Genomic DNA, 27,376 nt, shown 5'->3' on the forward strand with positions numbered 1-27,376 from the left:
GCCGAAGTGCAAATCAGTTATTCTTGGGAGAACTCTTCTTTTGGCTCTACATTCACACAGCTCCTTATCTTGGAAAAATCAGCTGCCTAGTCTAGTCTGAATCTTTCGTATTCTTATCCACAAGTCTTGTAAAATGGGTGTGCAGAAGTTGTTAGACTTGATTAGTTTTTATGTAAATGCTTACAGCAAACAGTTCAACATTTCCAGTTTTTCAATCTGATAAGTGTGAGAGAAGTTATTTGGAAATTGCATTCAACTCAAGCAAACGTGCCACAGATGGAAGAATACTTGGGAGAAGTATCATATGCTTGCCATGTTTTTATGCTCTTTTTTTTTTTTTTTTCATAGCCATCTGTTTTTCACTGTTTCTGTGTTGTCAGAGGCTTGTATAGATGGTCTTGTGCCTGACCCAGTGTGGCTGCTGTTGTATTCTTGGTGCAGAGAGTTCTTTATTTCACAGTATCACAGTATGTTTGGGATTGGAAGGGACCTCAAAAGATCATCTAGTCCAATCCCCCTGCTGGAGCAGGAACGCCTAGGTGAGGTCGCACAGGAACATGTCCAGGCGGGTTTTGAATGTCTCCAGAGAAGGAGACATTAGACTCTGATGCTACAAATTACATTTGCTTGTTTTCTGTTTGGGTCAGTTAATTCAAAGGAATTTTTTAAAATGCATGAACTATACGAAAAAGAGAGAAACTGTAAAATTCAACATATTTTTGAAGGACTAGTCTGCTGGATGGAGGCCCAGTCTCTAAAGCATTTGTATGCATGCTTGGAGACCTTCATAGCAGCATATCCAAAATAGTATTTTTTGAACCAAGGAAGGTAAGGAACAGCATCAGCCAGAGCTTCACAGCCAGAAGAGCTTTCTCATGTGTAAGGATTGGAGGCTGGAGACTCACATGTCAAAGCTATATATATGTATGTGTATATTTATGCATCTTCTAGGCAGTGCTGACAGCAACTGTGGCGTAAACCAAACCTCCTGCCGGGTGTTGGTGGCATGCAGCTCTGAGCTTGCACACAGCCTTTTATCTCGGGCAGCGCAAACATGTCCTGAAGTTCTGAGGGTCTCAGTCCTGCTCCACCTTTGAACGTGGAATACTTGTGTGGTGGCTGCAGCTAGCAGGATGTCCAGGCATATTTTCTTACCCCTTGATATTTCAAAAGGAAAAACTTGTTTGCATGTTAGATCTCAGTCTCTTTAAGTTGATGTTTTTTTCATCTGATAGATAGGTGGTGCCCCCAGCAGCAAGATCTCTCTGTTAGTGATTGTGTCCCTTGTGCTACTGGTTTAGTATCAAAGCAGCAAAGTGGCAAGTTAATGACAAGTATTTCATAAAGTTCACTTCATGATCCTGTAATTGCATTTTAAGAAAGAGGCTGGGTTTTGAACTTACCAACAGATAGTCATGCAGCATGATAATGGGGAAGCATTAAGGTTAACTGAGAAAGCAAACTTCCCTTCTTTTGCTTCCTCTCATCTTTAGCTAGCTGTCTGCATGTGAGGAATGATTTGACTGTTCTGTGTATATTCAGCTATCAGTTTATATTTTTACAGCCCCCCCCCTTTATTTTGCACCTGCAGATTTTTTTTGGTGACTTTTCACTTGTCAGAGCTAGTAGTGACAAAGAAGATAAATATAGCCTGGAGAAGGCTTTTCTGTGGCTTGAGTCAGATGTGGTGTATCTGTATAATGAATGCTGACGTCTCTTGTGACTGGTTTGCCAATGTTTGCTGGATCGGTGCTGGTGTGCGAGTATGAATTGCTCACAGCTCCTGATCTCTGACCGCAGGTGTTTCATAGGCAGCAGTGCTGGCAGCTGCCTGGGCTGAGCTTTCCTGGGCTAGCTGTGAGTGTGCAGCTGATAAGAACTGTTAGGTTCCTCCCTCGTTTAGGCTTTGAGTCCCTCGACTTCTTTCAGTACTTATTTGTGTAGATGTATGCTTCCTTCTGCATGTTTTTCTCCTGGAAAGGGGGTGACTTAGCAAAGTTCTTGGGTAAAAGTCAGGATGTGGTGTGACTCAGTCCTTTGCAGTGTGACATCAGCCCAGGTAGGCTGGTCTGAGGGCAAAAGTCCCCCTGTGCAGTGAGTAAGATACACATTGGTGGTAGGTAGGGAGGAAGCATGGTCCTGTCATGCTGAAACAGAACAGAGAAAGAGTAGGATTAAGCAGAGTGTTCTCTCCACAAGTGAAGAACGATAGCAGAATATTGAACAGAGTAGCTACTATTTTTGACTTTGGGAAGTAGAGGATTACAACAGGAGAAAAGAAGCTACAGATGAGATGCTTAGGTAGGTTAGTCAAAGCCAAAGAGGACTCTGCGGCTTGTGCAAAAGCCTTTCTGAACCTGATGGAATGGTGACAGAGTAGCAGCTGGGGTTGGGTGTTTCTGGATGTGTGATGATATTACGTTTAATTGAGGAGGTAATTTGTTGGAAGGAGTTAGAGGATAGCACCCCAAAAAGCATCTCAGGCATCAGGGAACGTTTAGTGAGGACGGCTGCTGGGCATGTAGCTGTGTGCAGGGGGCTGGAACTTAACAAGATATGAGATGGAAATTATGGGGAATAAAATGCTCTAAATTTGTTGCCAGTGAGTCATGGGTTGGGAGTCAGTTGCTGCCAAAAGGCTCTGAGTTTTGCCTTTGGCAAAATTATCATGGAGAATAAGATGTTGGCCTCTGTGTATTAATTGTTTGTAATTGTTGCATGTGGAACAATGACAGCTGAGGACTGGTGCCTCATACATAAATAGGGTGGCTTCCCTGGGATTTCTGCAGACAGCTGTAGTCCCCACGTCTTGAAAAGGAAATCGTAAGAGCAGAGGTTCAAAGGGACAGTATGGGTAAGCTGCTGAGAAAAATCTCTTTTGTATATGGGGAAAAGCCCTGAAGAGAGTTCACTGTCAGTGAGTTCTTTATCTAAAGCCTCTGAAGCAGGTTGAGAGGCAGGAATAAAGGTTTAGCTTCAGACTGTCCCTGGGAGCAGGATTTTATTGTTGGAAAACAGTGCACTAGATGACTTTTGTTTCTGCAATGAATTTTTCCTGAAAAAAGCAGAATAGCTTGGAAAGGGATTAAAACTATGAAAAAAATAATGCATTTTCTGGAGAAAGTCCTGGAGGAAATTCTGTTTTCCATGTCTCACAACTTAAAAATATAATGATACATAAGCGAAGTCAAAGGTGGCAAACTGATTCCTGCTGAAAGAAGGTGCTTTTGTGTGCAAATGAAGTAAAAATATTGAAATACCTTGTCAGAGGGAATTATGAAAAATACACAAACATCAAAAAGAAATGGGAGACAAAATTAACCCAGTTTGTTTATTCAGCTACGGCTAATTCACTTTATCAAAGGAGGAGTTTTGTTTCTAATGTGTAATTTTAGTACTGCCTCTTGGGGAGGCAAGCGAATGGGGAGGACAAGCCACTTGTTGGTTGCAAGTACTTGATGCAGGCCAAGATAAATGTCATGTGTGACCCTCTTTGGTAACTTCTGTATTCCAGCCCCCATGCTAAATCCCTGCTTTGCATGTGGTATTTAATATTAGTGTGCAAAGTGACTGTGCTGTTCCAGCCTCAGTGGGAAACTACTTGGTGGTTCAGTGAGACTCTCCCTTGAATAATACCAGTGACCTGCGGCCTGTGCCTGGCTAAGCCGTCCTGTGTTGTGCCATGGCACTGCAGCTTGACGAACATTAGCAGCTTTGGAGTCCTCAGTAGCTCCTCAACTTCTATAACAAAAAGGCTGGTTTTGTGTTCTAATTTTAGCCTGGAGTGAGGCCCAAGTTTTAGAGTCATGCTGTAAAAGGGGGGAGAGAGGTTAATATCGACCATTTTCAAGTGCATCTGAGTAGATGGTGGAAGGGAGAACAAGAATATGTTTGTCTAGTCTTTGGTCCATGGCCTGTGTTCTTGTTTTTCTGTGGAAATTTTGCTTCTTGGCTTTGACTGATACAAATGAGTTTGTACAAATCCTTGAATTGATTGAACAAGTCAATTTTAAACTTATGTTTTAAAGCCTCAGGTCCTCGGTAGGAGCGATTCTAATAATTTCATAATGGAGAGTTTGTACCTTTGGCATTGCATGCATTCTTCCTTGCTTACTGAAGGAAGAAATGTATTTTCCAGATACCTCTGTCAAAATTGACATGACAGCTGAAAGGTTAGTTTAAGTGTTGACTGTCTGCTTTGTGGCAATACTGAAAATGCATGAGGGAGGGAGTCACGTACAAGAGAAATGGTTAGTCAAACAATGTAAACGCAGTGGCAAAGCTGCTGACAAAAATTGCAGAAAGAAGGAAATTCAACTTCCTGGTGGATCAAGAGCCGGTGGGAGAAATTGCAGAAAATTTCAGAAGGGTGCCCAAGAACTGGATTATTCTCTTTGGTAAAACTGATCTCCTGTAGGTTATGTGCAAAGGCTTAAATAACTTGCTTTCTTGCGCAGAACTCTTATTAATGCCCTGTTGTACTCTTCAGTTTGAGTTTAATATTTGTGAAAGGCAAACCTGAGCTTAAGAAATCACCACTCTTTCAGCAATTTGGGTGGGAGGAGGAGGATATTGGGTAAAAAAGTATCCCATCCCAACCCTGACTTTTTCTTTGTAGCTGGGTAAATAGCCTTGCACAGAACAGCCAATAGCTTCATTAGCTGTAAGATGTGTACAAAGTAAGTCATGTTGACCCAATTCTGGTTTTATCTGGGATACCAGGCACATTTGGTAATGAAAAAACAAGTACCTACTTAGAATTAGTATTGTATGTTTAGGTGCCTGAACTTGGGCAGTATGGGTTGTCTGCAGTCATCTATGCAATGAGCTTCTACTCTTTCCTTGAGAAAAAACGTGACAGTGGGTGCTTAAAATCAAAGTCCAGGGCAGGTAACCAGCTGTTAGCTGGTATGGTTTATCTGAGCACTCATGTATGGTGAGTACTTTTCTTGTTTCGTCTTGCATGTACATACATACAGTGGTGCACAAGTGTCAAAGCCAGGGAGACTCGTAGCCAGCATCACAGTGGTTTGACTGGGCTGCTCCTGATGTTCAGGTGAGTTTAAGTATCTTTATTTCGCACTGCAGTCACACCTTACATCACAGATGAGTTGTTTGCTTTAAGACAATTGCTGTCTTGTGTCGAAGCCACTAGCCATGTGAGCTTCCAAGTGATTTTTCCTGTGGCAGTGTTTCACTGGCTGAACTGAAGGTGAACTTGGTAATGCTTTGCCTGAGTCACATTGTACTATTGCAAAATATCTCAACAAGTAACCTTTGTTTGGGTCTCCACTGAGAAAGGTGCTGAGTCGGTGGTGGATACGTGTGGAGCCATTAAAAAATGCGGAATAGAAAGAATCATGTTCTCCCTCAAGTCTGAATGATTTGCTTTCTTCCAGGTGAACACTGGGTAGAATATCCTGAGATTTGATCACAAGGCATTGAACTTGTGAACAATTCCTTTTCCTGCACCTGTCCTATGAACTATAACTCCATCTGCAGTACCTAAGGAAATCCAAGCGTAGGAAATGAGATTTGAGCTTGGTGATTAAACTTCTTTTATGCAAGTAGTACTGCTGAGAGCAGAGGTGGTTAAAGGAAATGAGGGGTTTTGCTCATAATTTGAAAGAATTCTCAGCAAAAGCAATTTCACAGCCTTCACCACGGGAGATCCAGGATAACATCATTTTGGACAGCCAATTCAATAAGCATATATGATTTTTCTAATCCTACTAAACTACTTGGATGTGGAAAAAACCCAATCTATTATAGAAGAGAACTTCTTAACGTCATTTTTAAAGGGAGATAGATCAGCGAATAAGTTTGTGAATCTTCTGATGTATCTGTCCATCCCTTAGGAAGCCAACTAGAGTTGAAGTTGGCTTTGTGTGGGCCATCAAGGAGCCATTCATGGAAGAGCTCTGCTGACAGTCTAAAGACTTGCGTGAGCTTGAATTTATTAGTGTTTTATAGATGAAGCAAGAAGAAGAAAATGTGATTGAGCTCTTGTCTTTTCACCAATTCCACTGGCGGAAAAATACATTTCAGCATTTCAGCCTAGTTTGTAGCATGGTGGAAACTTCATGTACAGACTCCAGGAGGAAACACATTTAAAACTTAAACACGTTAGTGTCTTATAATGAATTAAAGCTGTTGTGCTTGCAGGCTGTTTCTGTTCTGCCCTTTCACAAATTCCTTTTTTAATTTTTTTTCCTTGTCATGAAAATAACTTGCCATATCCTGATCTTCCTGATCTACAGAGAATACCTTGTTTTTTCTGGTCTACAGGTTAATGAACTAAAGATTGGAATAATTTTGTTCAATAATCATTAAGCCTCTGATATAGATGCTGCTTCTTGTTCCCTCAGCCTCTCCTGTCCCCAGTTGATCCACTGACATGTGTTCTTTAATTTGTTACATGTTTTAATATTCCTAACCACTGTTTTTATACTTCAGGAAATTCCCACAAAATACAGAGAAAGAATGGTGACCAGCCATCCATCTGTTCTTATACACATAGTTTAAAAAATAATGGTCTTCAGTAGCAGGATTTTTTTGTTTTGCATTCTGCAGCTGATGACTGCTTAGGAATTTTTAATCATGTGTAATATTACACTATATAGATATTTAAATACTTCAGACATTATTTTTCTCTTAATTACATCATTATCTGTAAAATGAAGGATGGCTTAGTAAGACCCTCAGGAAAATGTTCTTCCTATAAGAATATACTAACTAGAAACTCCAAAGAAACAGTCTGGGAGGTGGAGCAAGAGAAATTAATGTGTAATACCCTTCATGAAGAACGTGAAGCAAAAGCTAGGTAGATTGAAATAGCCTTTAAAACAAACGTCTAAATGCTGGTCATTGGCTGGGTAATAATTTCTCTACGTGGAGTGAACCAGCTTTGATTTCTGCTTAAGCTCATGTTCCCAGTGCACTCAATGACACCAGTATAAAACATACATGTGGGAAGTTGTGCCCTGGTTGCAATGACCTTCAGCTCCCTGTTTCCCTTTCCCCAAGGGCTCTGGGCTGACTGACTTCCCTTTCTGGTTGTGCAGGTTACTTCAGTGATGGGATTAAAGCTTCACCAAGTTTAATGCCTTATGTGATGTAAAAGTCCTCAGAAGTTCACTTTCTGCTCTTCCTAGTGGGGTCTGCGATCCAGATGTACAAATCTGTTGTTGCTCTCTTCTTGATTGCTGAGGTTAGAAATAAGGCTCTCAGTTATAGAGGTTGGTTTGTTTGTTAATTTGTTTCTGTTCTCTGGGTTCACTCAGAGAATGGAGAAATTACCAGAATCTGTAGCGGTTTCTAGTGAAAAAATGAATGAAAGAAAAAGCCCTATGTACTTGAGCTGTCATCTTCCAGGCTTAACAAAAGGGATCATCAAATCTTGTGAGCTGCTGTAAGTGAGATTTAAGTGTTTTAAAACAAAACAGAACCCCACTGGTATAATGAGAGTGATATATTTTTTTCCCCTCCCTCCCCTGATATAGGCAGTTACTTGTTGAAAAAGTAAATCTCTAATTTTGTGAAACTGAAAATGTCTCAATCCGCTTGGCTGCTCCAACCCCTAGCGGTAGGACTGCTTCTTATTTTTAGGAGGAGGAACAAACACTCCTGTCAGACCATCTTTAGGACATGAGCTTTCCCTCCCACAGCAGATAGCTGCATGTATCACATTTGTATTGTTTCTCTTATCTCTCTTTCCCTTCTAGCATTGTGTGCCCTTTCCACATTGTCCTGCTCAAGTCTTTTTTTTTTTTACTCCAAGCCCTGGAAGCCCAGTGGAAGTGGAATAGTTGGTGTCTATCCTCTTTTTGAGAGACAGAGCCCTTTGTGACCTAGAGATGCTGCCTTGTCGCCTTAATTATGGTAGAAAAGGATGTTACACTTGCAAATCTGTAGGCAGTTCCCTTTCGGTAAGTAGCTTCCCCTCATACCAGGAACAGGGCAGATACTGGACAGTGGTAAGGTTGCTTTTTGTAGCTTGTTCTCTATAGAAGGTTCAGAACTGAATTCTTTGTGTTTTTTAGTGGTACCCTCTTTGTGCCAGGTTGGAGGAAGTTAAGATGAGATTTATATATTTATTTTACCATGCCTATTTTGTGGTTTCTGTTTCTTTAACCTTCAAATTAATGCCTCTAAACAGTGAATACTAAACATGCTCTTAGGAGTGTAGGCAGAGAGGCAAGGACTGGAATTAAAAGGGAGAAGTGGTGCTGGGAATGTAAAAGCCGCGTGCTCATCTTAGCCGGTGCAAGTTCTGAAAACACAAGCCACACGTTCTGAGATTAAAATTTCCTGAACGAGGTGAACAAGTTTGAGTACGCTCCCGTAAAACCCCGGCAGCAGCTCTATGTCTGGCGTGGTCTCCCACTTTGGGTACCTGCTGGAGGCAGCTCACCCCATCACCAGAACTTCCTCCTGCTTTTGAGAAACCACGACCATCCGGAGGTGAGCAGTGAAGAAGACTTCAGCTGAATAGAAACCGGTGGTGGTTGGTAAGGAGTAGAAGTGCTTGTAATTTTCTTGGGCATAAATTATACGTGAATTAATTGCATGTGTTCTGAGTTGAGAACCTGCCTTTAAATGTACTGATGTTGAAAAAAAGAAAAACAAACACCATAAAAATATCTCTCTATTGAGTAGGCCTTGGTTTATGTCCCATGATACTAATGTGAGTTTTGCTTTAAAAAATAAGAAAGTAGATTTTTTTTTTTTCATTTAGCTTGCAAGATCCATGACCTTTACTTCTACCCACTTAGCAAGCTTTAAGTATTTTTCAAATTGCTAGTGAAGGCTGGTTTAAAGTTAAACTCAGTGTTACAAGTCAGGAGCTAGCATATAGTTATCTACTACAGTTGAGTTCCATTTCACCAGAAGATAGTTTAACGTTAAATAAGAGGCACTTATCAAGCATCTGCTGGGGAAGACCATCCATGGATGCCTGCTATTGATCTACAGGAAGCTATAACCATAGCTTCCTAAAGCACTCTGATAACTCTGCTTTGTTCATTATGTGTGCAAGGATCATTTCTCATTTTTGAAACATGTGACACAGAAGGTCACTTCTGACAAGACAATCTGCCAGCTCTCATTTTTTTTTTTTTTTGTTGTGAAATGTGGTCTCTGTGTTTCAGAATATGAACTTTGTGATTTGTAGACTTTTTTTTTAAAGTGCTGAACAGTGATGATTACCAGCATTCAGTTGCTGTCTTGCACTAACTTTTTATTTGTAAATGCTTGGTCATTTGGAATTATTTCTAGTCTTCCTGTAATCTACTCCTAATCAACCTGGAAAGGTACTAGTAGGATAAAAGATTTATGGAAATGGTGCTCGAGGTACTGTCTACTGCTTCCTAAGTATTGATGGCAGCATGGAGAGAAGTGTCACTGAAGTGGGGCTGATGGAAAACAGGTGCTGACATAGCTAATGTTCTTGTAAATGAAACTCTCCTGTGGGTCTGTGAAAGAGAAAGGTAACTTACTCTGCTGTTCTATGACTCCCCTTGTGTGGGTGTGCGCAAAAATGTTAATAGCTACATGGTGGTGGTTTGGTTTCCTATAGTTGGGAAGGGGTTTGAAGACTGACAGCCAGGAGCCAGAAATACGTATTATTTGTTTGGGGTTAAAGTGGTAATATGGAAAAATAATAATCTTTCTAATACATTAGACTGTTTAATTTTATTTATGGTTGGATATGAATGTTCATCCAAACAGGATCTACAATCAGTAGCAAGGAACTATTTTTCGTCTCTAAAATGTCACTGTCCATAATTAAGGTATTTATTGAGTTCATGGTATTTCCTCGCTCAAAAAATGGCATGGTGTACTGTATTGATTGACTTGGTATTTAAGTAGTTACCTTTCTGCAAAAAAATGGTATGCATGTAGTTACCCTTCTGCAAAAAATCCTGCAGTAAATTTTGATTAAAAAAAAAAAAAATAATAAAGATATATCTAAGGTGAGAGCAAAGTACCTAATGAGGAAATTGGAAAAACCCAAGTAAACTTAAGACAGGAATAAAAATGAAGAAAAGCAGGAAGGATTTCTCATTTGTGAGGGAGTGGGCAGACACCGACTTGCTAACTCTTCACCGAGAGCTGGCAGGAACGCCTGAGGAGTGGTGGCATTTCAGGGTGCTTATTGAGATACATTTAGGAGGGCAATCTCAATTAACCCTACTCATCTCTGGTTTTATTTATTTATTTATTTTCTTTTAATCACACACCTGTATGAATGTTTGCTTGGGTAAACTGGAAGCCGAGTTAACTTGCCAGTTCTTTTTTGATCAATATAAAACATCCGACGTGTGTGGAGTGACCTCCCAGCCCTGCAGTGCCAGTCAGACTGTGCCAAAATACACCCGGCCGTGCATTCCTGCCTGAGCTGAGGACCTGCCTCTCAGTGTGGAGAGCAATCCTGGGGAGGGAGCGTGGGCTTTGAAGATCTCCTTTTGGCGTGACTCTGGAGATAAGGAATTGGTAACCATCTCTGCTTAGCAATTGGAGAAGTGGGCTCAGCTGCAGTGTCTGCTCCCCTGTGGAAAAGGAATTGTAAATTTAAGGAAAAAGTGTCAGTTTTCAGGTACCGGAAAGAAAAACAAGCTGCTTTTAGAGCTCATCCTGTGGAAAATGAATTGCTGTTCTGTAGGAGGAGCTTTTCTTGGAGGAGGTGGATTGGCATTCCAGTGGGTATTACGACCAGAAGTCTTCTTGCACAACCCAGAAGCGAGTGGCTTCTGCAGGTGAGGTTGTTCTGCGGCCCTGTCCTGTAACCAGCCTCTCTGTTGCCTGCTGCCGAGCAATATTTGACTGTCAAGCTCTCCTGCGGCAGTTAAGTGTTCAGTGCTATTGCTTCCCGCAGAACTCTGCCAAAGTAAATCCAAAGGGTTTCCCCCCACCTCCAACTCCAATAATATCTTTCCTTAAGAAGGGCATCTGCCAAATGACCAGTTCTTTTTTAAGTAGCAGTTTAAAATTGTCTTTGAAACATAAAGAATTCCACATCGATGCTTACATTTTACATAGATTAAAATTTCTAGATTCATCCTTGCACTCTTGCTCCCGTTTTAGTTCAGGCGTACAAGAGCTTCATAAATTTAACTCTCAAGCACCCTGGCACCATCTCTTTTCAGTACAGATGGTGTTGATGTGAGATCTCAGCTGGAGTTCTGGTGGAGCCTTGGCTCTTGGACAGGATGATAACATCCCATAAATTTGGTGTGCCCTCCTTTTTTTTGCCAGACTTCAGTATTTAAATAAAACATCTTCCTGCAGGACTTGTGGGGTTTCAGAAGGAAACAGATAAATACTGGTGTCATTTTTTTCAGTTTGTGTTGCAAGTGCACTCAAGATGTGCTTGCTGGACTGGCAGGGCTAAGGTCAATTCTGTTCTTCTTTTACAAGGCACTACGTTTCCAGACAGCTGAAAAATATGGGAATTGCTTGAAGCTTCTGGGTTATTTCCTTCACTTAAAAATAAACACAGAAGGTCAGGAGAACTAAACAAAATGGATGGTTGGACAAAACTAAGTCTTATCTAGCTAAGTGAAAATGTTGTTCAGGATTGTAGAGGTGTCAATGGGATCTTAAGTTGCACATATTTTGTTGTGTGTGGTGTTTTGTTGTTGTTGGCTGGGGGGTTGACTTTTTTCCCCAGGTCTAGCCAAAGTTTTTGTTGGAAAAGACATGTTAGTTAGTGTAGTTAGGGGCTTATTTTTTCCTGTGTAATGCTTTGTGTTACTAGGCATAATACGATAAAATGTAAAACTTTGGATAGAAAGCATACTGCTGCAGTAAAATTTGTGTTTCTATGGGAACTTTGGTTTTGAAATTAGAGTTCTTGTGAGCTTAAAAGCTTGGGCTTTATTTTATTATTAAGTTCTGATTTATTCTTGCCAGCAAGAAAAATAATTTTGGATTTATGCAAGAGAATACATCTTGGGTACTCTTTTGTCCACAAAAGCTGAAGCTAGTTTATGGACTAAATCTTGTAGATAACAGGAATCTTCCCTGATAGTATTTCCTCTCCTTCACATAAGGGTTGTGCAGGCCCTTTGTCCAGTGCAGACATTGTGCAGAGTTTGTAAGTTTCTTCATAAAAAGATGATTGCAGCTAGAAATATGTGGACTAAACAAATGTGTAAGGCTGCAAATGAAGAGAGACTAATGGTGTGGGGAGCTGGTAACAGGTTAAGCTCGATTCATTTGAGCAAGAGTCTGTGTTTTGCAAGGTCCATTGAGTTGGTAGTAGATGGCAGATTGAGCTCTTGGTGCTACCTTTTGGTGTCCCAAAGCCTGTGAGCTGTTCTGAAAAGCATACCGTGTGTTGGGAGGGGTGAAAGTAGTGAAGAATTTCACAGAATCACAGAATGTTAGGTATTTGGAAGGGACCTCAAAAGATCATCCAGTCCAATCCCCCTGCCGGAGCAGGAACACCTAGATGAGGTTACACAGGAAGGCATCCAGGTAGGTTTTGAATGTCTCCAGAGTAGGAGACTCCACAGCCTCCCTGGGCAGCCTGTTCCAGTGCTCTGGCACCCTCATGTGAAAAAGTTTCTTCTCAAATTTAAGCGGAACCTTTTGTGTTCCAGTTTGTACCCATCACCCCTTGTCCTATCATTGATTATCACCGAGAAGAGCCTGGCTCCATCCTCATGACACTCACCCTTTATATATCTGTAAACATTAATGAGGTCACCCCTCAGTCTCCTCTCCTCCAAGCTACAGAGACCCAGCTCCCTCAGCCTTTCCTCATAAGGGAGATGCTCCACTCCCTTAATCATCTTTGTTGCCCTAATTTAAGTAACATCATCGTTTCAGTGAGACTCTTTTGACTCTTTTATAGTCTTGGCTGTAGAATAATGTGGAAAGGTAGGAGAAAAGAGCTACAAGGATGATTAATTGTGTAGAGGAATCTGCAAGAGGCAAAGAGCCTGAATATTAATTTCTCCAGCCTAACAAGAAGAGGGTTAACTCACACAGAAATACCTTTTAGAGGGGAGAGTGAGGTTGTGTGTGTTGGTGTTTGTGTTTTGGGTGGTGGGGTTTTGTTTGCCTTTTTTTGTTGTTGGTTGGTTGGTTGGTTGGTTTGGTTTTTTGGTGTGTGTGGGAAGGGGGGTGTCTAGTAGATTTGTTGTTGTTTTTTGGTTGTTTTTTTTAAAGCTGATACATAATGATGGTGAAAGTCTATAAAAATTCAGAGTCTGAAACCTGAAATGCAGCACACTAATTTGTGAGAAAATAACTTCTTTTTCTTTGGTCGCTTTATAAAATCAGTCACAAGATGCGGATGAAGGCTGCGTGAAATTCTATCATCTTTATTACTCAGGAAATCAGACTCAAATGAGGATTACGCTTGATCTCTGGCCTCGCTTGGTGATTTTTTTTTTTAATTTTTTTTTTTTCCTTTGCCATGTTAACTTGATCTCCTCCTTTCCTTGAGTGTGTCCAACAGATCTGTGTTTGGGAGCTAGTAATGAAAAACTTCACTGCCAGTTATGGAGAGAAAATTGGCAAATTACACTTCAGGCCTGGCTTCAAAAAATTCAGGGAATACTTATACTAGTTCATGACTGAATAATACAGGATTTGACAAGATGAAAGAGGGATGTTTATTAGAGTTGAGGTGTGGGTGAGAGGGTTTCATCTGCAGTAATGAGCTTTCTTGGATACCTCTGTGACTGGGCAGGCTCTGCAGGATGCAACAACACATTGATCGGCACCAGCATAAGCTGTGAGGCATCTGCTTTTAGTTTAGTTGCCTTTAATAAGCAAAACTTTTACTTAAAAGGACATTTCTCCATAAACTGTCACACTGTTAACTGTCAAAAAAACACAGCAAGTTTTTATCCGTGTTTCAGCTGTGTGTTCTTTAAAGGTGTGCTGTGAGTTAAAGCTACGTGTCTTTTGAGTCATTTCTTCAGCACATGAGAAAAATGTTGTGACTAGACATAAAGATAACCTTTCTGAAGGATATGAAATAAAACTAACCCCGTAGCAAAAATTCCCATTATTTTCTCTTTTGCCACTTCTATTAAACAGGGTTTTGTGTGTGCCCTTTTGCTGCAGAGAAACGTATCACAAGCTGTTGTCTTCAGATAAAGCTCAGATGATCCCGTAGATGTTAACAACGTCTTACGGAGCTTGGCGTGTGACATTATTCTTGCATAACTTCTCAGCCTGCTATTTGTCCTAACAATAAAAGGCCCATTCGACTGAACTTCTTTGGAAGAATTGTTTTATGTGAATCATGCCAGAGTCCCACTTCTGGAATGATAATTGAATTGGTGCTCTAATAGCAATTAAGGAGTGGATTGAAAAGGGCTTGACCTATTGGTATAACTCAAGTTTGAGGAGGGGAAGCTGTTCTGGGAAAGGACAGGGGTGTGAGAGGGGTTGTTCTTCAGCCCATCAGGGCTGTCTTGAATGGGTTGTGCTATAATTGCTCTGGGTGTATTCAGCAAAAAAAACTGCAAAAGGAAACACAGCCAAAATATGAGAGCTTTTTACTGATTAAAACCATAAAAGGAGAAGCAAATTAATAATAGTTGATGCTATAATTTCTTTTGGCTGGCTGGTAAGGTGACTTTCCTTTCAAAAAGACTGTAAACTAGGCATAAGCTTGAATCTGTAAAGAAAGCATTACTATTAGTGAAGTTATTAATCCTTTTAAGGGAAAGCTTATCTTTCAGAGGTAGGTGAAGTGGCTAGAATTTTAAGGCATTATCTTTTACATACTTCATACTCATTGGTGCCTGCCGAAACATGTCCTGCAAACCTTATTTATGGCATGCCTGTTATTTTTAGTTTAGTTATTATAGTTAAAGGGGAGGGGAAAAAATAGGCTAAAATAAATCTGTATATAGCTTTTTATTACATGTATTAGTATTCCTATATACAGAATGTAGTTGAATTTCCATTTGTGGTAAGTAAAAGCCTCCTTTTTCTTCACACTTTCTAGTGATTCTTTTTGTTTGTAAAGATCCCAAACCGATTCCTTTCCCAGCCATACTAGTGCTGATTACAACTCAAAAAATTGAATTTGTATGCTACCTTTGTATGAGAACAAGCAAAAAGAGCAAGACCTCATACAGGATACAGGCAGCGGTGTTTGGCTTTTTTTCTGTGTAGTTTGTCTGCACCCTCTTTAAAATTTATTCCTTTTCCATATTTGTGCGGCTTTCCATATCTTTCTTTCTTTTTTTTTTTTTAAATGAAATGTAGTAGGGGGTAGGGTTGTGATTTTAGTGCCCTTAACTAAAGCAGGGGAAGTAAGAGTTGCTTTACTTAAGGCACACTGGTAGTTGCTGGTGTGGACTGTCCTTCCAGGGGTTAGTCATCTTCCATTGGCAGAATGTTAATAGATAATTTAGATGCCCAAAAGGATGGCAGATTTGTTTTGTAAAGGAATTAAAATAAAGAGTGAGTTTTATTTTTTTTTTTCCCTGGAATATTATGTTGGAGGCAGAATTCCCAGTAATAGGCCTCGATGCTGGGTAATGCCAATCATCTCCTCCTGTTTTTCCTGAACACTGTTGTAGCTTGTCCTCTTATTCTGTGGAGAGTGCATTAATATTTATTAAATATTCCTGCAGAAGTTTGCAAGAGATAAGTGGCTGTACTCCAAAGATAAAATATAAGATTCATATTCTTGATTAGAATTGTGTTTAAGAATTAATCCTTCAAATGGCTCTTCAGTTATTCATGGCTGTGTAATTTTCCTCTTTTTTTATTGCTATCAAAATTTAGGTTCCCTAAAAACACAGTTTACATATATTTTGGGGTGTGTTTTATCCCAGACACTGCTGGATCACTGATGGTAGTTTAGTAGACTTCTGAAAAATAAAATAATAAAAAATTCTCTCCTTAATATTGTTATTTACCCAGAATGGTGCAGCTTAATCTCTTAGGATAAAAACCATACTGTGGTATCATAATTCATAAATTTGGGATTATAGTGCCAAGGCATTTTCTGTTTCATCAAAACCTTTCTCTGCCTCCACTTAGATGACTAGTTGGATTTTCTCAAGTAACTTATTGGACTGTTCAGACAAAATCAGATCTATGAAATGGAATATTTTAATATTTTGTAGAATTCTATTCTATACCAATAGATTATATAAGATTTTTTGTATGTGAATTCAGTGGGGACTAGATTATAGTGGCATAATGTATCACCGCTTCCAGATCAGGAAAATGTTACTTTCCTCCTGTATAAAAGTGCACTGAAATCTTGAGAACTGCCTTTTTTTTCAGTTGTCATGGAGTTAAATGTACTAGGAAGCATCTTCTGCTTCACTGTTAATGGTTCACGAGGCTTTCTCATCTGTGGCGGAGAGTACAAATACATTGTTGGTCCCTTTGAATCTGTGACTTGCCTCCATTTGAATATTAGGATTATATATATATATGCATATATATATATTTTATTTTTTTTTATTTTTTTTTTTATTTTTTTTTTAATGGGCTTGAAAGAAATGGCCTGATTACATTTGCCATCCCGAATGCCAGCCTCTAGGGGAGGGCAAGAAGCGCTCATGCAGTATATTTCCTATATCTATATAAAAGCAGCAGTATAAATACCTAAATGCTGCAGGCTTGGAACTTAGTAACTTTGGACATTGGCTTGTGAATAACATTTTGATACAGACTGTGTGTGTTGGTGAGAAGGAACCATAAGTACAACATGATATGATGGTGCTTTTATGTGCTTTTATGTTTTAAATTGGCGTGAAAAGTGCTCTAGAGACTGAAGTTGTGTTGTTTCTATTTATTGAAAAAGTAGTTTTGAATAACCCCCATTTTCTAAGACCAAATCTGAAGGGATTTAAGTAATTAATAGATAATGATTATGCAGTGGGTTAGTTCTAGACTTTCTAGCCATGGATTTTTGTGTCAAAACGAAGCTTTTGTTAGTGGAGGAGTGGTATTTCTAATATGATGATTAAAGCTGACTGGAAGACAGGGCTCAGTGTCATCATGATTTCTGATCTTGCCTAAGTGACAAGTGAATGAAGCTCCTGTTCATGGGGCTTTCTTGCTCACACCAAACTGCAGTTTTGCAGAAGGAGCTTCGCAAGCCTGAACCGATTCCCATTTGTAGAGTGGGGATGTTTGTGGGATCTTGGGAATTTCGGATTCATACAGAACTCAAAGTATCTGTTCATTAAGACAAAAATACATAGATTTAAGGGAAGAGATTATATTTTTTGCCATTTGACGTCTTCTTTTATTATGAGATAGAGATAGTCGACTTAGCGATTGAGAGTAAGTTGCATTTAGAAATGGAGTAAGCTTGTCCCAGTCATGTATTACACTGATCCCACTTTCTTGACTGTTTTTGATGTTTTTTATTTGGAGAGCTGTATTAAAGAACCTTCCTTTGTTTGTTGCTCACTTAACCCATGTGGCTGTTATTTTCTTCTTCCATGTGTAGCTCTTTCTACTTTAAAACATGAAAGTGAAGCCCTTTGGGTATTAAGATAAGTACTTTCCTATGTTTATATTATGTTCTGCTTTGGCCCAGATATCCATATCTAATTTTAATAACTTAAACTGAAGCTCCTGGAATAGGGCACAGTTCATGCCTCAAATGTTGATTCATATCTAAGTAATGAGTATAAGCAAAATAAATGTCATCTTGATTTTTAGGAGACCTAGAGCTCTGATGCATTCTGAAACTTCGATATATACAAGTATATTCTATAATGCAGCATTGTGTCTATATAATACTAGGTGAAGATGTAGCTTAAATTACTTTTCTAGTTGCTCAACTGTAGTTGTTTTGGTGATTAGGTTTTTTGGGGGGGAGTGTGGTGATGTGTGTGTGGTATGTTTTGTTGGGGCGTGCGTGTGTGTGTTTTGTTTTGTTTTCTCCAGAGACTTTTCTTCTATGGGGAATTTTGTCCTGGAGGAAAACCAAATGCTGGCATTTTTTGAATGGATCGGGAAATCACATATTCAGACAGCTCCTGGATATACAAAACTGGAGCTCTCCAGTGCTTCCTGACTCATTTGTTGCCACTAATTCCTACTTATGTCCTCCATGCTAATCCTTTGGGATGGAGAGCTTTATTTTTATCCTCAAGTAACCACAGGCATAGTCTGGTTCTTAATAAAGCTCCTTACTTCAAGGGAAATGTGATAAAGCCACCTAGAAGAAATAAATATCAATCTTGCACAAGGTAATGAAGAAGTCTGACTTCATTGGTGTCAAAACTTTACAGCCTGACTCACATGTGGGCAGGGGAATTTTCTTGAAACCTTCAGGGACCTTTATTGTTTGTTCTTTGATAATATATATCTCGGTATACGTGCACAAACAGAAATCTCAGTTCTTAGCAGAATTGTTTTTCCCTAATGTCCTTTAAAGGGTCACAACTTTACTGCTTTGTCTGCAAACAGAAGGAAATGCTGTTCCTTAAAAAGGAGCTTCTTTGTCTGCTCTTGTGATCACGCGCGTGTTCCCGCTGAGGTAACTCAGCAGCATCAGGGTCACCCTTTGAACCTTCATCCACTGCGGCTGAATCCTCAGCTCTCATTTCTTTCCAATACCAATTTCTGTGCTGTGTTGTGGGTGTCACACTCTCTCTTTTCTTTCCTGTTTTGTCTGTTTCCTTAGGGCACAGCTCCTTGGCCCTCTTTGTGTACACTCAAGTTCAGACTCTCTTATAGAGGAGAAAGACAATTTGAAAGGCAAAGCCTAGCTCAGGGGTGTCAGACTCGTTTTCAGCAGGGGACATGTCAGCCTCACAGTTGCCTTCAAAGGGCTGAATGTAATTTTAGGACTGTGTAACTACTCCTACATATATACAGGCCTAAAATCACATTCAGCCCTTTGAAAGCAACCGCGAGGCTGATGTTGGCCGCTGCTGAAAACGAGTGTGACACCCCTGGCCTGATACCTTATGTTTCTGTTGATTCCTCTTTACTGTTCAGATTACAATCCTGCTTAAATTACAGTGAAAATCCTCGGAAGATACCTGGTTTATGGACTGAGAACTTTCTGGATGGTTTTGCACTCTTGTTCATTTTGGTGCAATGTTAGTGTGCTTCTGTTGCTCACCTTCATATACTTTTCCATATTACATATTTAGTTTAGGAACTTGGAATTTAGGACTCTGTTCAGACTGTGATATTTGAGGAATGGCAGTACTTTTTCCCAGTACCTTTTGGAAGATATTTTTAGCTTTTTAGCATTTGTGGTGGTTTATTCCCTCAAGACTTTAAAGTAACAGTCTGGTTTTGCCTTGTTGTATGTGCTAAACACGGAGACATTTAAAACTTGTTCTTCCTGTTAAGGATTTCTTGAAAGAGTGTGTGTGGGAAGTTACGCTGCTTAAGAAGTTGTGGTGAAAAACCTTTGAAGAGGTGGAAGGAAGGAGCACTCAAACATGGCTGGAGGAAATCTTTTGACCTCCTCAACATCAGCAGCAACTTCACAGGCTGCTTTGGACACCACCCCTGGGGACAGCGGGCAGGAGGATGGCTCCAATGAGGAGACTGGGGCATTGCTGTGATCAGTGGATCCCTCAGCTGGGAGGGGAAGGGGATGCTTGGTCAGACTGTGGTCCCATCCGGAGAAAGCGTTCACGTGGGCTGCTGCCTTCTGGCTGAGAGGTCGGGTTGTTGTAGGAGGCTGGCTAGACCAAAGTTTAGGCCTTAAGTCCAAGTCTCAGCACACTTTAAAGTTAGCCTTGCTTATTTATCAGGCTGGCCTCTTGCATGATCTACTTTTCCCTTCTGTCTCCCTTGGGTTTCTTGTGAGCTTGATGGTACTGAGGTCCATTTGGCTCAAAATTTTTGTTTTGTTTATAACCATCATAGGACTTTGAAAATGGTTGGTGGCTGTGCTGGTCCTGAGTGAGTAAAATCTCCAGCAGGACTTCTTGTACTTGCTGGAAGAGCATCTGAGAAGTTAATGGTGCTGCAAGTAGCAATATGACTGTAGGGTTGTTGAACTGCGGTAAATATGCAAAATATAAAGATGAAAAGAAAAACAGAAATTAGTTTTTGGTTACAGGTTGGACTAGATGATCTTCAGAGGTCCCTTCCAATCCCAACCATTCTGTGATTCTGTTGCTTGGCTTTAAGAAATTTCCCTAATGTTGTGCCTTTGTCGTTGATTTGGTTTTTCCTTGCAATTCCTTTGCTTGCAAATTATTTGACCATTCTGCCACTCTGCCTTGTTAGCTTTATTTCTGAAATACCAAAACGGTTTCATTCTTGGATTCAGGGTTTACTGTTTAATTTGGCTAATGGTTTAAAAAGGTACATGGTTGTAGTGGGACCAGATGGGTCCGGAGAAAGAAATAAAGGGCCATAAGAAGGGTGTGACTGTTTTAATAAGTTATTCACTGTAATGTCTGATACTATTTTGCCTGACACGGTGGGGGCAGATATCAGTTTAAATACTTTGTGTAGTTTTGGGGGATTTCCACATCTAAGGTTGTTCCAGCCCTTAAGGGCCAGAAGTGGTCTGTACAAGGAAACTGTGCTGCAAAAATAAATTAAGCATTTTTTCTGTGTGTAGATTGTGTTATGTGGGTGAGCAAGAGAGACTATCCATAATTCCTCTGTCATAATTAATCCCTTATGCAAGGTAAATTCTTCTTACTGCCTTTTTCTCTTTTCAACAATATATTATTTGTAGAAGTAGCCAGTTGGTAATTGGAATGTAAAAATGTCATGGTTTATATTATGCTGTGCAAGATTAGATTAGCATACAAATTCCATAAAACAAGTAATAGTATTGTTCTAGTACTCGGTTGCTGTAGTGTATGATTTTGGGGGCTGGATTTTATGGCTCAGGCATCTGGAGTGGGAGAATGGGGGAGGATATGTGTTCCATTGTGGTTTCCAGAACGCAGTATAATCAGGATTCGGATGGAAACAAAGTAGGTCACAGAACAAACTTGTACTGAAAAATGTCCAACTGAAAGCCCAACTTTGAACATAAGATTGGAGAAAAGAGTGTCAAAGCACTGACCTCCTCATTCCCTCATTCCCCTGCACCCCAATCTCCCTTGCCCTTACCCATCATACATCAACAAGGGCATATGCTGGCTTTTTTTCTCTCCTTTTTTCTACCTTCAGATCACTGGTTTAAAGAATTTATTTCACTGGAAGAAAACAATTTGGAGGTTATACAACATTGGACAGAAGCAATTCTCCATGAGCTTTGCCTAACGCTTTTTCAACTCCATTCATTGAACTTGTGACCTCTGTTGTACAACCCCTACTACCAATTATTCACTGTGTAGGAAAGTATTTAAACACCACACAGGATTTTTGATGTGAAATCCTAATTTTCCGTGTTATGAGAAAGAGTAAATAGTTGTTCCTGGGTTACTTTCTCAGTGCGAGGCCTGAATTTATAGACATCTGTTTATATCCTCTTTTTGTTTTATTTTTTTCAGTCATTCACTAGCTTGACAGATCCCCCAGTTTTAACTCATGCAAAAGTTTTGCATAGTTCTAAGCATCCTCACCAGCTTCTTTCAGGCCTCTTTATAGCGTATTCTGCACCTTTTAAAATCTGTTTCTCTGGCAGTTCCAGGAATGTCACTCACTGTTGGGTGAACTTTGGATTTCATGTTCTGGCTTGATGTTTTCCAGTTTTATTTTGCTGATAACAATGAACACTGTGTCTCTCTTCTCGCCACCGTGGGGTAGTGTCCTGAAGTTTGTCAAAAGACATTCTACAGGGACTCAAAGTTCTATTTTAAGTTCTTTTCCCGACTGGAGATAGACTCTAAGTTATTTGCACAGTGTGCATGTTCATGTGCAGGTGTCTTCTCCCAGTATACACTGATATGTATTTTTCAGCATGAATTTCTTCTGCTTTTCCTATTCCATAGTCATTTACACAGGATTTCACAATGCTGTAACTGATGGTGGCCAGTAGCTTTGTGCAGAAAATTAATGTAACCAGATCACTTCCAGATTTTCTGTAAGCGGAGGCTCTGTGTATGAACAGGGTTGATAAATGATGATGATCCTTAAATGTTCAGAAGAGCATAGATGGCTTTTTTTTAAATCTTTTTTAATTTTCTCGTTCATTCACACTTCTATAGTGACCTAAGCCTGACTCTGGCTGGTTGAAATCTACTGTGTTTTATCTTTATTCCTCAAAACTCGATCAAGAAAAAGTGAACGTGCTCCAGAAAATTCTACGTGTAGCAGATATTTGAGGAAAGTTGCAGTTCTTGGTATGAAAGAAAAACACTGTCTGTATTCTGCCTATTTTCAGTTAGTCCCTTTGCAACTTTTGCTTCCCCAAACTTAAGGAGGAGTCAGTTTTGTCTTCCAAGAAATGGATTTGAAAGAGACTGTCAAGGCTTAGCTGGAAGTGCTGGGAGATCCTCACTGAATTATGAGGAGGAAGAAATGGTCTGTTATGAACTGTTGGTTTTTGAGTGCTGGTCAGAGCAACTTAAAAGATAAATTACTGTTAAAATGTAGTTTGGGTTCTCTACATTGTGTGTGTTTAACACTCATCTTACTTAGGTCAAGAGAGGTTCTTCCTTCCTCTCTGCTCTGCCCTGGTGAGACCACATCTGGAATATTGTGTCCAGTTCTGGGCTCCTCAGTTCAAGAAGGACAGGGAACTGCTGGAGAGAGTCCAGAGAGAGACATGAAGATGATGGAGTGGAGCATCTCCCTTGTGAGGAAAGGCTGAGGGAGCTGGGTCTCTGTAGCTTGGAGGAGAGGAGACTGAGGGGTGACCTCATTAATGTTTATAAATATGTAAAGGGTGAGTGTCATGAGAATGGAGCCAGACTCTTCTCACTGACAACCGATGATAGGACAAGGGGTAGTGGGTACAACCTGGAACACAGGAGGTTCCACTTAAATTTGAGAAGAAACTTTTTCACAGTGAGGGTGCCAGAGCACTGCAACAGGCTGCCCAGGGAGGTTGTGGAGTCTCCTTCTCTGGAGACATTCAAAACCCACCTGGACACCTTCCTGTGTAACCTCACCTAGGTGTTCCTGCTCCAGCAGGGGGATTGGACTAGATGATCTTTCGAGGTCCCTTCCAGTCCCTGACATTCTGTGATTCTGTGTGATTCTGTCTGTACAGATTCCCTGCTCTGACAGTGAGCAAGCAGTGAGCTGAGCTGGCCTGTGGCACTGTTACACTCTTAAGGAAAAGAAGGAGGAAAAAAAACTGAAAATGCTACAAATACCACATTTTTTCCTTCATTGCTCCACGCAAACTTGTGAAATTGGTTTAAAATTCCTTACACTCTTTTAGTCAGTGAATAATATAGCTTCCAGCAGCACACTAACTCTTTGTTGTGTTTAAACCTTTGCCAGGACGGGAGCAGTTTCATGGCCTGGGGTCGATGTACTGCAGAGGAGCAGCGGCTGTGATCCTCACGTATGATGTGAACAGCCTCCAAAGCCTGACGGAGCTGGAAGAAAGATTCTTGGCGCTGACGGACAGTGCGAGCGCCGACTGCATTTTTGCTATTGTTGGAAATAAAGTTGACCTCACCGATGACTGTGCTTTGCCACCGGATGAAAATAGACCCGAGAAGCCTGTTGCCAGCTGTGGCTCGAAGGTGCGAAAACAAGTCCGTGCAGAGGATGCGATCGCGCTCTATAAAAAGATCCTGAAATACAAAATGCTAGATGAGAAGGATGTTCCGGCAGCTGAGAAAATGTGCTTTGAGACCAGTGCAAAAACGGGATACAAGGTGGACTACCTCTTTGAAACTGTGTTTGACATGGTAGTGCCAATAATCATACGGCAGAAAGCTGAGGGGCCGCCGCAAACTGTGGACATTACTGACTACAAGCCAGCAAAAAGGACAAAATCTGGTTGTTGTGCCTGAATCATTTACATAACATAACATAAAAAACTGAAGTGCTCGCAGTTAATGAAAAAGGAAAAGTCAAAGAATAAATAGATTAAATGGTGTATGTGGGGAAAAAACCAAATCCTTCTGAATGTTAAAGGTTTCTGGAAAACTGTGTATGAAAATGGGAACGTGAGCGAAATGATGGAGTTAGACTTGCCAGTTTCTGAGGGCTCTGAAGACAAATGGTGTGTTAGTACAATTGGTAGTGACAATCATTTGGATGGTTTTGAAGGAGTCTGATTTTTTTAATGACTTGCTATTTCATGTTGCATGTAAATGACCTATTTGTGTACTCTCGACAGCTTTCACATTATCATCTTTCCCCTTGTGATTCTAACTTTGGAAGACTGAACACATGGTACTTTTTTATTATTAAAAAAAATCAGGTATAATTTATATTTGTAGCTAATAAAGCAATTATAATCTTTTTATGTCAGATAAGACAGTGTAAGATTCAGAAGCTGTACTATTAAAATTGCTGTGGATATGTACTATTAATTTGGAGACTTTATTAATGTGAATTCTTTTTCCATAGCAGGCTTTCATGTATTAACAGGCAGCATCACAGCTCTTGCAGCTCTAATTGCAAGTTGCAGGAGGAAGTTTTTTCTTTCGTTTCTCTCTTGTAACTCTTTCAAATGCGCATAGCAAAGGGTTTTTTCTGGGGGGAAGGAAGCACTTTTCTATTTTGTCTGCATTTTGTTGAGACCTCTTTATGGTGCTTATAGGATACCGCAGTGCTGGATACCTGTGTTCTGTCTCCCAACTCCTTCTTAGTTGTGCCCAGGCAGAGCTGCAGCTTTTACCAGCTGTGCATGATGTTACCATCTACCTGGAGGGAAGTGAGGACTGGCATTTTCTGATGTGAAACTGCCTAATGCAGGAGGACGGGAAGAGAAACTGCTTTTTGTGGAGTAGAAAAGCACATGAAGGAGCACTAATGAGGTACATGCTTTCTCTCTTGACTGTGGTAAAAATGAGGGGCTAATATCCAGTGTTGCTCTGAGAGTTTTCCATCCATCTCAGCTACAAAGAATGAAGGCAGTGACTTCTAGTTTAAAACAAAATCAAACAAGCACAACAACAACAACAAAAAAAAACCAAACCAAAACACACCCCCTATACCACCCCCTAAAAACTCCCAAAACCAAGCAAAAAAACCCCAAACAAACAAAACAAACAACCAAAGATGCAGCTCTCATGTTTCCAGTTCTGCAAGTTGTTGTGTGGGGACTCCAGTCATCTCCCTATGGATACTTGTGGAATAATTTTCTAAATCAAAAGGATTGGTTTTTCTTATGCTGTGTCGTTGCCTTTCTCTATCCCACCCAAATCAGAGTTGTTCAGTACATAGTAAGACAGTTCCTAAATGAGTAATGAATTCAACTGTTACTAAGTATATTTAAAACTTTTTTTTTTCCCAAAAAGTATGTCCTCTTGAGCAACTTGGTGCAGAGTAGTAGCTTTATTTTCTGGTTTCATGTTTATGCAGAGTACATGTGTAGTGAGAAGTAGTAAACCTTTGTACATTTAATCATGGAATCATAGAATAGTTTGGGTTGGAAGGGACCTTCAAAGGTCATCTGGTCCAACCCCCTGCAATGAGCAGGGACATCTGCAACTAGATCAGGTTGCTCAGAGCCCCGTCCAGCCTGGCCTGGAATGTCTCCAGGGATGGGGCATCTACCACCTCTCTGGGCAACCTGGGACAGTGTTTTAATGCGCTTATTGTACAAAATTCTTCCTTGTATCTAGCCTGAATCTCCCCTCTTTTAGTTTAAAACCATTACCCCTTGTCCTACCACTACAGGCCTTTCTAGGAGTTGTCATATTTTGGATTTTCTAGGTGGTCAGCTTAACACCTGCTAGTCCATCAGAGACTTAACTGCACCTGCTCTGGGGTATTCAAAACTATATACAATTAAAAACCTTCTAGCTGTTAACAAAATTCCAAGGCCAATATCTAGGCTTCCCTCAGGACTGAAAAGAGGAAAACGGGCTACAACCTCATTCTTGTTCGTGACCAAAGGGATCTGCCAATACATCTGTGAGAGGTCCACCACTGGCTTTGCTGCTTCTGTTGACAATGGAACCTGCAGCACGTACTACTTGGAAGGTCAGGCTTTTGGGAGACGTACGCCTAGGGAGTACAGAGCAGGAAAAATATTTGTAAATTTAACATCTAACACTTCTTAGGTGTAAATGTTTGTAATTCAGTTGCACCAACATTTGATTCATATGCGATCTTAAGGAACTCTTACAGTCTTTCCAAAAGCTCCAGCTTGGGTGTTTTCACTGAAAGCAATGACACGGGAACCAGTCTTGCGTGCTGAGCTTTAGCCCTTAGGGCTGCACTTGTCTGGCATGATGTTTGTGTCTTTTTTTTGTCGCTGCCTTTTGGTCCTTGAGAAGTGTCTGGGTTATGATGGATTGTCACTCTGCCAGCCTGTGAGAGACCATGGGATTGCACAGTAGAACGTGAGGGGCTGTGTAATACGCAGGAGCTATTGGTAAGAGGTCGGGAGGAGGTCTAGATGGCCAAAGGGCATGCTAGCCCCATTTATTTGATATTTTCTGAAGTCAGATTGTGCCTTCAAGCAAAATTTGAAGGTTTCTAGAGTTTGATGTAGGATTTTTTTTTTTTAATATTATTTTAATGGTAATTTAAACTCTGCTTGTACCTGAGCTCAATTTTTACGGCCTAATGTTGGTGCTCTATCTGCTACAGCAGTGGCTATGCATGTCTGCAAGCAATCCTGCATGTCTTCAACCAAAACTAGGGAGTGCAGTTCAACCCTCAATATTGAAATTGCACAGATTTTTTTTTTCCTGGTTAGTGGTGCTGTGGTTATCTATATCTATATCTATATCTATATCTATATCTATATCTATATCTATATCTATATCTATATCTATATCTATATCTATATCTATATCTATATCTATATCTATATCTATATCTATATCTCTATATCTTTTTTTTTTCCCCCTTTAAACAGCATAGAGAGGCAAGAGAATATGGCCTGCTTTTGTGCTTAAGAACACTTAGCAGTGTCCGTCCTAACATGAATTCATTAATTTCTCTCTTGCTTTTGCAGGTGCATCCTGATATGCTAGCACTGCTAAAGGCATTTTTTTTTGCCTCATCCCCAATTTTACTGGAACAATTCAGCTTGGCTTATTGATGGGGAGGAGCAGTGAAAGCTGCAGGGTAGCAACTGGCCACACAGGAGCTGCGCTGATGCGCACTTGTTCCCGCTCTTGTTGTCTCAGTATCCTCACAACCTAGCAAATGATGCACTTTTAGCAGAGCAGCTGTAGGCTGGGCCTTTAGTCGTGCTGTGCTAACACCTGCATTAACAGCGGCTGGGCCATGCACCTCTTCCATGACAGCTCCTCTGCATCCCACTGGCTGCAGCAAGAGTTCTCCTCCATTGCTGCGAAGTTTCTTTTCCCATTAATAACCTTGGTGCGCAGCCAGGAGCTGGGCCGGCTGT

At 40.4% G+C, this 27,376-nt stretch overlaps 1 protein-coding gene across 1 annotated transcript in view; it reads left to right on the forward strand.

Moving 5' to 3' along the window:
* Positions 1–24,377, forward strand: part of RAB20 (RAB20, member RAS oncogene family) — a 28,417-nt gene extending 4,040 nt beyond the window's left edge. The window contains exon 2 of the mRNA XM_082043574.1: positions 23,332–24,377. Within this exon, the coding sequence (XP_081899700.1) occupies positions 23,332–23,852 (521 nt within the window). The 3' untranslated portion in view covers positions 23,853–24,377. The remainder of the gene's footprint in view (positions 1–23,331) is intronic.
* The last annotated feature ends 2,999 nt before the right edge of the window (positions 24,378–27,376 follow it).

This window comes from Streptopelia decaocto (genome assembly GCF_964273445.1).
Source record: "Streptopelia decaocto genome assembly, chromosome: 1".
NCBI classification, from domain to species: domain Eukaryota; kingdom Metazoa; phylum Chordata; class Aves; order Columbiformes; family Columbidae; genus Streptopelia; species Streptopelia decaocto.